Source organism: Nanorana parkeri, unplaced genomic scaffold (genome assembly GCF_000935625.1).
Source record: "Nanorana parkeri isolate BGI_ZX_2015 unplaced genomic scaffold, ASM93562v1 scaffold913, whole genome shotgun sequence".
Lineage (NCBI taxonomy): Eukaryota > Metazoa > Chordata > Amphibia > Anura > Dicroglossidae > Nanorana > Nanorana parkeri.
Window position 1 is genome coordinate 282,987 of NW_017307181.1, and position 11,280 is coordinate 294,266.

Below are 11,280 nucleotides of genomic sequence, written 5' to 3' on the forward strand. Positions count from 1 at the left end.
CTAAGGGGTATTTTCTGCATTTTCCTTCCACTGCAGACATTCAAATTAAAGGACACCTATGAGGATATAAATATGGGAGCTGTTCAAGCTCTAGGGCTGTAGTCATGATCCTTGGTTCTGTACCTGCAGGAGAACAGTTCAGACTTCACTGGCTGTATGCTTGTTCCAGTTCGGTGAAACGCTAGGTAGTGAAGCCAGGATTGGAATGACAGCTGTAGAGTTGGTCCTTGCAGATTTCCTTTTAAAGTGTAGTCAAAGCCTGTGTATGTATTAACATTGTAGTGTTTTCTTATCTAGATTGCTTTCTGCTGGAGCAACAAAAGTGTATGCAATTTTAACACACGGCATTTTCTCCGGACCTGCCATTTCTCGGATCAATAATGCGGCATTCGAGGCTGTTGTGGTTACCAACACAATACCACAGGAAGAGAAAATGAAGCATTGTCCAAAGATCCAGGTACTGACCTTTTCAATATAGATTCATTTTTTTCCCCATGCTGACACTGCATTCATCAAGTGCTTAAAATAAGATATCTTAGCTGGAACTGCCAACTTTATAGTGTTCATAGCCAAATATTTTTGGATGGAGTAGGCAAAGTTTGGAATCCCTTTTAAGTTTTTATTGGTGCTCCTGCTGGGTAAATTCACCTTTTATTATTCCTGATGGCTATTATCTGAGACAAAAAGTGATAGAAAATCCCAAAAATGGCGGCCTGCAAAGTAAAAAAAAAACTCACCTTACATCATGCCATTTCAACTCAATACAACTGGAGCACTACAGTCACATCCCTGCCCCTCCACAATACTTGCCCATTCACAAAATGCCTCGTATTTTTATCAAATAATACAAGGCATTCTGTGATTGGAGGAGGAGCGATAATGTCACATTCCCTCCTCCATTTACAGAATTCCTTTTAGCCTTTGAGAAAAATACAAGGCATCTTGTGAATAGGCAAGGAGGGACAGGGATGTGACTCGAGCACTTCACTGCTCGAGTCACATCCCTCACTCACTATAGCACTCAGGAGCCAAGAGTTTTGTGGGGAGTTGGGATGCTGCAAGGTAAAATTAAACAGGACATATGTTGTTGATGCTGCCCAGTAGGTTGATATATGTAGGATGCATACCATGGAACTGGGTTAAAACAGATGATTTTAAGACCATTTTTACTAGAAGAGAACTTGCTCTCCTAGCAAATTGTTGTGAAATACCCAGTATAAGAAACCCTTTACTGATTTCATGCTGGAACATGTCATACTCCTGCTTGGCTTTTCCTCATTATATTCCGTATTGGTGATTTGAGATATTGAAATTTGCTGTTCTTGGATACAACTTCATAACCATGTAATGCTGTTTACACAATGTGCTGGCCAAGCACGCAATAATGCAATCATTCATTGAACAGATCACATCATCAAGAGGTATCCATCCATCCTGGCAAAAATCCAGTAAAATTCAACCAAGTTTTCTTTGTTATGCCAAGCAAAAGATCTTATGAACTATTTTAATCTTTGATTGGACTTCATCATTACTTGTATGGAAACACACAAGGGCGCAAGACCTTGAGGGTGGTTATAGCATAAATCTGGACCAATGTGCACAACAAAAAAAATGTTAATGAAAGTGTACTTACGTTTGAATGAAGGGAGCAGAAGAGGGGCAGCCCTGGAGGAGGATCGGGAGTTCCAAGATCAGTGTTCTAGTCTCATGGCTGATGCGCCGTCAGGGCTTGCCTGTCACGACTGGAGAGTGCGGGGTTGAGCACCAAAGGGGGAGGAAGGGTGGTGTGAAGACGCCGCTCCTGTGTGGACTGGGGTGAGGGCTGGACGCTTGATCTGGCTGGGTGGTACTCGAACGGACTAAACATCTGTCATGCAGCTGACAAGACAGTGTTTAGTTCGGGAAGCAGTCCTGTTCCTAGGTGTCTAATTGTAGCAACGTAAAGAACATCTGGCGGTAGTGGACGGGAGAAAAATGTTAAAGGCTGTTGAGACCAGCGGGTGGTAAGACCTGAAGTTAAAAGGGCTCAAACACCGGGAAGCGACGCATTTCGAGGGTAACCTCCTTCTTAAACTCAGTTCCAAGATGAGAACACTGATCTTGGAACTCCCGATCCTCCTCCAGGGCTGCCCCTCTTCTGGTCCCTTCATTCAAACGTAAGTGCACTTTCATTAACCGTTTTTGTTTTTGCACATTGGTCCAGATTTATGCTATAACCACCCTCAAGGTCTTGTGCCCTTGTGTGTTTCCGTTTCTGTCCGCACAGGTCCTCCTGTTTCTAAGGGCAGCATACTGTTCATTCAGGGCCCCCTCCCGAGAGCGCTGTTTGTTGTTTTTTTGTATCATTTCTTGTATGACCAGTATCGGGGCCTTTTTTAGTAAGTGTGTAGACCCAAAAATGACTTGTTACCCACAGCAACCAGTCTGCTTCCAATAGCCTATGTTTAGAAAATGAAACAAACATTCTGATTTGGGTGCTAATGAGGATCTATATGTTTTTTCTGTTTGCAACCTGCAGATTGTTGGCTATAAAAGCTCTACACATTTGTAGTGAATTTATGAAAACCAATGATATGTTTTTGTTTTTCTTTCTCTGCACAAGGTTATCGACATATCTATGATCTTGGCGGAAGCGATCAGAAGGACTCATAATGGCGAATCTGTGTCATATCTCTTCAGCCATGTCCCATTATAGACTGTTTTCTCCTGCATGCAGCAGCCCTTTTTGGATTTATATTTTTTTTTAAGCAAAGTTAACCAAAAGCCAGACAATAAAATGCCTGTTAGCAGTTTCAGATACTGTACCCTACTCTCCTATTCTTGGAAGAGTGCAGCTTAGCAAGAAATATATTTTTAGTTTTAAATGCTTTCTGTCAGTGGCAGTGCTGAAGGCAACCTTGGGTTCCAGCTAATCTTACCTTTGTATTTAATAAAACTTCTGTGTATGTTTTGGATACAATTGCGGCTGTATACTTGCACAAGATGATTTATTGGTGAATGCCACCAGTTTGTTCTGACACTTTGAATGTTCCCTTTTACAGTGAAAAGCTTTGGGTTGTTTGGGAAGGGTAGGGATATGCTATAAAGAAATCCTATTTTCTACTGTATGCAGTTGAAATATTAATCTTGGCAGATGTTTAATATTTTGTATGTTCCTAATAGACTATAGGCTAGTTTGTATTGTACAACTTTCAACATTAGTAAAGCTGGCACATCGGTGTAGTTTTTATGTTGCACCTCTCATTTTCTTTCCCAGTGCTGTTACAAGTTTGTGTTTTAAGGTCTGTTTCATGTTCTAGCTTTTGTGATGATTTCCATATTTGTCTTCTCTACCCAGTGACATTTAATGGACATCAGAAGTGCAAGTGGCATTAAAGACTGGCAAAATGAATTGCATCTATCTAAAAATAAGTGGTCTTCTCTACATGCCATCTTTCTCAGAATTAGAGTGGTCCCCATATAAATCATTGGGCTTCATAGATAAGAGATATTGTTGCCTATAGCAAACTGACTTAAACTTTTACTCTCTCCTATTGCACGCTTGAAAATGATTGCTATGGACTTCTTCTGCACACAAGTCCCACTGAGTACTGGACTAGGGCCCCTAATCAGATTAATACCAGGGTATTGAAAGATTATGTATGTCTTACTTTCTACTGTCCAGTTTGAGATCTCACAAGTCCTCGGTAGCCTTGTGAAAAACCGGGCCCTGGGTGTATGGCCAGCTTTACATTCTGTTGTCCAGTTTGAGATCTCTCTTTGACTAGGACCTATGGCAACAGCTGTAAGTTGTTCTATAGAGATTAGTGAGCTCTGCACGAGAATTACTTTCTAGTCCTTTCTATTCCTGAATAACTATTCACAAGAAAGCACAGGACAGCTAAGTTTTTAAGGACACCTTTGTTAAGGTGTAGTGCAAATGTTCAGAGCTGTGCTGAATGTACATGGAACAAGTAGATCATACATACATCATGAAATATGTTATTACCCCTCACTGATAATTTGCTCAGTTCACTATATTGCTTATAATACAAATTAAGCGAATCCATGTGTTTTAAAATGGCAATATATTAATAACAAGGTGCATTGTCACAGCAGATGGGAGCACTGTTTAAACATGAATAAATGAACGTGAAATTGTGTTGTATCAAAGCTAATACAAGACACAGCTGCACAATGCATTATCTCTTGTTTTTATATGTTTTGTTTCTTCCAGATGGGTCTCTGTTGTAGTTCATTTGACCAAAAAAAAAAATGAAATTTTTTTGCTTAAACAATAAATGTAAGATTTCTCTGTGGACCAATTATACTTGATGTTCAAAGTTATTTTTATTTTTTTGTAACAGTATCTTTCTATATATTATGATGTCACTCAGTCTGTCTCTGTCCGTCATTCTCCCTATCCCTATGTCACGCTTGTGAAATAAATATTCTTCAATGTATTTGTGATGGACTACAAAACTGTTAGGATTGTAGAAGTCCTGCAACTTCTGATATACTATGGTAACATATCGTGAAGATATCATTTTCTACCTTGCATTGTGAGCACCTATTATATTTCCCTAGAGACCTGAGCTTTGTGTATTAAACAGAGAAGTATCCTATTAATATATTAAGAGAGCTGACTTTGATTTACTGAACTTTCATTTTTTTGGTAAACAAACTTTTGACCGTGCTGATATGTAGGAGTCTTTGTTTTACAAATTCAGCTGCTAATCTAGTGTGCTTGTAACATGTAAAATCCTTGTGGCATCAAGGCTTTATAAAAGTGCAAAAGATGTCTCATTTAAATCGTCTAAAATGTTATGTAGTAAAGTATACAGTCTAGTTTTATTGTTGGTTGATCGTGCCATGAAGAGTAAATTTAGCATCAAAGACATCACCTAAGTTTTGCGCTGCATGGCAATTGTTTTATTTATTCATTCACATTGAAACATGTCTGTCTGTAATGTAGAAGAGGACAATCCAGCAGTGTTCACTCCCACCATACATATTGTGCACAGATTAGTGTGTATCTGCATTACAAACAATCTTTTCACGAGTGTCCACATCATTATATGTACTGCTTTCTCCTAGTTCTTTTACCACTGCCCTCTTAACTACTCTTACATAGGCACTTCACTCCCCCCACCAGCTTAATTAATGTCTCTGATCCCTTCCTCCTATCTTCAGCATTTATGTGCACGACAGCCAGATCAAGTAAGGTGTGCATGGAGAGTGATGAAGTAGGTGGTAAAAGATGGCAATAGAATTGCGATGAGTGAAAGACAATACTGGGCCCTGTCTGTGTGTCCATTTTAAAACCATCTATCACAAGCTGTCGAAAAAGGATAACAAAATAAACCAGTCACTAGCATGAAAAAGTCTGCATTAACTGGCATGCCCCTTTTGGCAAATTTCAGGGATCCATTTCTCCCTTCCAGTAGAAAAGAAAAATCAGAACAGTAGCTGCTGACAATGTCTCTAAACTGCTGGAAAGCTAAAGCCTACTTGTAACACACCATAGGCAGGGTACAAACACTATTCTGAGCAAGTCCTCCAAACACAACTGCTACTGAACTCCTTCCACTGGCACAAAGCCTTCAGATGCAACACTTTTGGTATGTGTAAAATTGTACAGGCAAGGCTCTCAGATCATTTGTCATATCTGTACTTGTAGGAGTATGAGATGTCAAATGTGATAATCTTTCTGATATGGGTTTTATGGCAAACACTACAACCAGTTCCTGTTTTAAGGAGGAAATAAGTTATCTGCTTTTGACCTCATAGTCCCATGCTTTGCTCAATTGCTTTTCATAGCAACACTCCAATGGCTCAGGTGCATACATATGCAAATATAGGTATTAGTCCCTCACCACTGTAAAGTTGCAGATGTAGTCCTAATCAAAATACAATAACATGTTTGTTATTGTACACAAAGATGACTGAAAAGCTAGCAGACGCTCACTCCTTTTAAATTGTATGCTTTGTGCTTGCTTTAAAATGTAAGTCTGGGCAAAAAAAACGCAAACACTAGTACATCTCTGCAATGCACACACAGTTCCCATGTTTTGTCTCTTTACGCTTCTGTACCTGCATCAGTTTTTGTAATCTGTCAGATATTGTATGCTTCTCTCTCTGTGCAGTCTAACTTCCTTAGTGAGCTGACAATTCTTATTTGTTGGGCATTACAACTTGTTTTCCCCCCTGGACTACAGGGCACCTACCCTCCCATAACATAAGGCAGGCGTTATGTGGTTCAATTAGGGTAGAACTCAGCTAAGGCTGACAACACTGCTTGTGAGTGCAGAAAGAGCACTGTTTTCTCTACTGAAAATTAGACTGGTTCACAGCAGCACATTCGTAGCTCAAACAAGAAAAAAAACCCAGATGCTGGTGTTATGGAACTAAGAAACCAGACAGAAACTTAAACTGCAGGTTTAAAATATAAAATGAGTTTATTGAAAATAACAATAGACATAAATGCAAAAACAATTGAGAAAGTCCAGGACGTTGTCAGTACCAAGTCAAAAGGTCAGGAGCCACAGCAGGTAGTCAGCCGAAGCAGGTTAGGGAACACAGAGCAGGTTGAACGGACATAAAGCCGGAGTCCTGAACCAGGAGATCAGCCAGCCAGAGCCAGGGTCAATCGGGAACAACAGTGCACTTGGTTGATCAGAACAAACACAAGGGTGGAGACTGAATGGACAAGCTGATGGTTAAATAGTGATCTGGAGTTGGCATCATCACTTTGAGACGGGAATATGCCAGGAGTTGTAGAATGAAGATGTTAACTGTTTGAGCATAAGAGGCGCAACTGTGTCAGAAACACTACACAAACCATGCTGCAAACAAATGGACAAGGAAGGGTAAGAAACCTTGACAGCTGGTCTATGCTTCTCATTCTTTTCTGCCTAGGTACTATTTGTTAGGAACACAGGACCATAACAGAAAATTCTGAGGTGAATGAACAAAAAACATTAGACACCCAGGAAAGCCATGCCTCCAGCCCTGTTTGGTATAGCACGATTATGGCATTACTCAATGGACAGGGTGTGAACAAGACTTAACTCTTCTCAAGTATTTTTAGAAAGGTATTTTTGTTGTTTTCTCCATGGAAGAGATTTTCTCTTCGCTTCTGTCCCAATAACTGGAAACAAAGGGAAGTCTCACCAACAGGTACACTGCAGTAAAAGCCTGAAGTCTAAAAAAAAGTTTTGCTTGAAATTGAACCTTAAAGCCCCACTTTGGACCTTAATGCGTAGAACTAGGGGCATTGTATAGGTATCCATGTTGCTGCCTCAGTTATGTGGAAACTTCTTTATGCCTGTCTGGGGGTAGGGTCCTCTCAGGATTTCAAAGACTGCCAGTCATGACCGGGGCACGAACTTCAGCTCTGGATTACTGGTCTGTGCTCTCAGAAGTGACACCAGTCCCGAATGGTGAACTTTAGGTAAGTAATATACAACCTTGCAAGCGTAAGAAATATCAATAGATGTGTGAGTGGAGGGGTTTAATTTTTCTAGTTAGTTTATAGAGCTATATTATTGATTTTCCCTCAATTTAGTTTTTTGCTGCATACTGGCATTGTGCATAGGATTCTGTTTACTCTAATCCAGTCTTTCTCAACCCATTTAACACAGGAACCCCTTGACATTTTTGTCAGGTCTCAAGGAACAATGAAAATCTGCAGCTGAGCTGGAGATTTGTTTTTCACCCTGAGGGTTACTTTTTAAAATGTAACCCTCTCATGATGGCGATGTTCGGAGTCACCAAGTGTGACACTGTATGCTACGTGACCACTATTCGCTTTTAGAGAAAACAAAATTAAAATGTTAGCTTTTAGTTTTATGCTGGGAAGTACAGAAAATTTATAAAATCCTGGGGATGTGAGGCTTTTCCAAATAAAGGACACAAATTCATTTATTTTAATTCACTTTTTTTAGCTGTGCTATTTTTCTAAAAGAAAATAATAAAAACTCGGGAAAAGTGTTTTCTTTGGTTTTTTTCCTCAATTGTTTATATTTTATTTGTCTTAAGTGAGGCGTTAGGCACACATATGTGATCTAAATATATAGCGCTATCTGTCCTTTAAAAAACAATATATATATAATACAGTTTACCTAACCTCAGATGTGGCAGCATTAGTTTTTGTTTGTTTTCTTGAGCTAAGTACATTTTCCTGCAGACAGAAAATACTTGTTAATCCTGCCAAAGTGACTTCCTGTTTTCTAAATTGAGATTTCAAAACTGAAATTGCAAATGTTATTAGCCTTCCCAGTTCTCTTCTGTGAACTAAAGAACACCTCCAATGTTATAGAGAGAGGAAGGTGTTGCCCAAATTAGAAGAGCGGCCTATGGTGACAATGCTTCTTCTCCATAGATACATTATAGTATGTGAGTGTTGTCCTCCTAGGCCAGGAAGTGTTACTTACAGGATCACCAGGTGAAAATAAAGCGTAAAAAAAACAGACAATTCCGCCACTTTATTTTAGGAATGGCAAGCTGAAATATTTAACATTTTTGTGCTTGGGTTTAGATAGTTTGATATGTAAGTTGGACAATATGTAATGTGTGCCCCTGTTTGAATATCTGTGGTAGAGATCTCAGATTATAAACTCATCCTGGCCAGAGGACACTAATGGAGCCACCCTCTCATCTGGTGATGGCATGTAAACAACTGTCTAAACCCAGAAGACCTACAACACTTTCTATCATTCACTCATGTGCAAGACTATAGTCACTATGTGGTTAGTGCACTGCTTACATCTGTATGCAACTTTGGATGATTGGAATCATCATTTTACTAAACACCTATGAAGAAATGGGTATCAATGTATGTGCTTTTGTTCAAGGTCAAATAAACAATGACTGTGGTGAGTATGCTAGCCTCTCAGTAAGTGAAACTAATCTACACTGCCTCTGGCTGTATGAAGAAGGAAGTAATATTAGCTATATGACTTTCCGTTCTGTCCTCAGGCAAATCTCTTTTAATAGTACTTACTGTTAGCAGGAAAGCAACTTAAAATCAGGTTTTCAATTATGAGCAACCTATCTGCTCATTATTAAGGAGACTAGAGTTGGGAGAAGACTGACAGACAATATGTAAGGATTTACAAGCAGTACTATTTACACCAGAGTGGATCCTAAGGTAAGGTGTTTTATTCTTGGAATGTAGAATAATATGACATTGATATATAGTTTATAGTATATCTACTTTACACACTACATTAAAAAGTTTTTTTTCAACTATTGCTGTCAACATACAATAATGCTTCAAGACTTCATTCATGACCACATTACTGTGAACATACAATCATATGTTTCCCTTTATTTTACAACCACATTGCTGTTTCCTAACTGTATAAGAAGTGTGTTAATTACTAGGAGAAGGCAATTTGATATAATTTATTATGAAAAGTTATAGTAATTATTGAGAATATGTTCTAAACCATAGTACATGGAAACATTTGCCATACTTATTGTTTTAATAACATTTGCATTGTCTACCATAGATTAAAAAGGAACCTGAGAGAAGAAAAATATAAGAGTTACCATTACCAAGTTTTTCTTCTTTTTTTTTTTTTTTTTTTTTTTAGGGGTTAAGCAGTAAAAGAAAGTTCAGGATGACAGCCTTATAGCCTGCACCTTCCAAAACAAGTCAGCAATAGCTTTTCCCATATTTCTTTCCCGACAGTTATGTTTTAACCACTTGGAGACCAGGGTGTTAAACCTGCTTCCTGTCCAGGCCATTTTTCAGTAGTCCGCGCTGCAGTACTTTGACATTTATTCAGTCATGCAACGCTGCACTGAAATTATCTTTATACCATTTTTGGGGGGGAAACATAGAGCTTTCTTTTGGTGGTATTTAATCCCCAATGGGATTTTTATTATATGGTATCTGCAGTAAACCAGGGCGATAACAAAGTTGGTCAAAGCTGTGCACCTGTCCATTCACAATGGAAGATGTACAATAGTAAGCAGTTGTCTGATGGGAAGTGGCAATGCCAGTACAGACAATGCTCCACACTCTTTCTTGTCCTAATCTAGTGATTAGAGAATTCCTACTTGTAATGTGCAAATGCCATACTCAAAAGACCTACTGCAGGCTTTATGCTGTCACGTACAGAAAGTTAATTAACGTACTAAGTAGTTTCAGATCTGCATAGGGAGTTTGAAAAGAAAGATAAAGGAACAACAGAAAAAGGAAACTTTTTCAGGAAGTGCAAACCCACTGAACCTGTGTGAAGTTGCACAACAGATAGCTAGTGGATTTCAGTAAATGTATAAGATTACTCTGTAGATTTTCTGATATAACTATAGTTGGGCTATAGTAGGTGGGCTCTGCAGGGTCACCCTCAGGTGGGCTGGTCACACTCCTTACCTGTCCGCATCTTCTTCCTACGTCTTCCCTCCTCCGTCGCCAGGCACGCCTCGGGCCCCACCTCCTTCTCTGATGCTGACCCCCGGGCCCCGCATCCTCCTCCCTGCCACGTCTAGCCTCCTCCACCGCCGCTGCTGACTCTCATTGACTCAGCAGCGGCAATGGAGAAGAACGCAGCGCTGCACAGATCACGGTGATCTGAACAGCGGTGCGTTCAGACCCAGGCGGCCCGCACGGCATCAGGGGGGTGTCATGGCCGGGCCCCATAGCGGCCGCCTGGGTCGCTATGGCTATTGTCACGCCACTGTGTGTGTGAAAGTAAGGAGGAGCAGGCGTGGGGGGATAATAGCTTGTATTGCCCCGGGGCCCCATGTGTTGCCCCTGCCCCAGGTTCCTCATTCTCTAACAGAATACCTCTCCAATTCTTAGCACAGTGTGATCACTAGGAGTGAGCTTTGGGTGTGAGATTGAACATGAGTTTGAACCAAACCCAGCCTGTTTGCAGTTTGGTGAACAAAACAAACTGCCCATATTTAGAGGGTTCACCCACCTGAAACCCCAGCTGATGTTTGTAAACATCAGCCAGCAGTCTGTCATTTTATCGTAGTATCATTACTGCCTTTAAATAACAGATGCCTGCTGGCTTCTGTTTTTAAACAAATGGTCTGGGGATCCTGCGTTACATGCCTTTCAAGGGTCTTTTATCACTTTTAAGGGGACCCCATGCCTTTTGTATTTTCATTAAGGGTCAATAATTGTTTTAAAAATGGTGTTGAGTTCCGCTTAAAGTTTTATAAAAGACTCTTATCTGGGCATGCAGTCTGGGGGGCCAGAAAAGTGGGGGAAGTGAAACATATTAGGGCACATGCCTTCAACATTGGCAAAGTGCTTTGGAAAAAAGGCAAATTGTCCTGTCC

At 40.0% G+C, this 11,280-nt stretch overlaps 2 protein-coding genes across 3 annotated transcripts in view; both read left to right on the forward strand.

Annotated features, from left to right (window-relative positions):
• Positions 1-2,758, forward strand: part of PRPS2 (phosphoribosyl pyrophosphate synthetase 2) — a 42,330-nt gene extending 39,572 nt beyond the window's left edge. For both annotated transcript variants that reach the window (XM_018566078.1, XM_018566077.1), the window contains 2 exons: positions 298-457; positions 2,603-2,758. In XM_018566078.1, the coding sequence (XP_018421580.1) occupies positions 298-457; positions 2,603-2,695 (253 nt within the window). In that variant the 3' untranslated portion in view covers positions 2,696-2,758. The remainder of the gene's footprint in view (positions 1-297; positions 458-2,602) is intronic.
• Positions 2,759-7,732: 4,974 nt separating this feature from the next.
• Positions 7,733-11,280, forward strand: part of LOC108794923 (toll-like receptor 7) — a 16,898-nt gene continuing 13,350 nt past the window's right edge. The window contains 1 exon segment of the mRNA XM_018566072.1: positions 7,733-7,765. Coding sequence (XP_018421574.1) covers positions 7,733-7,765 — 33 coding nt within the window.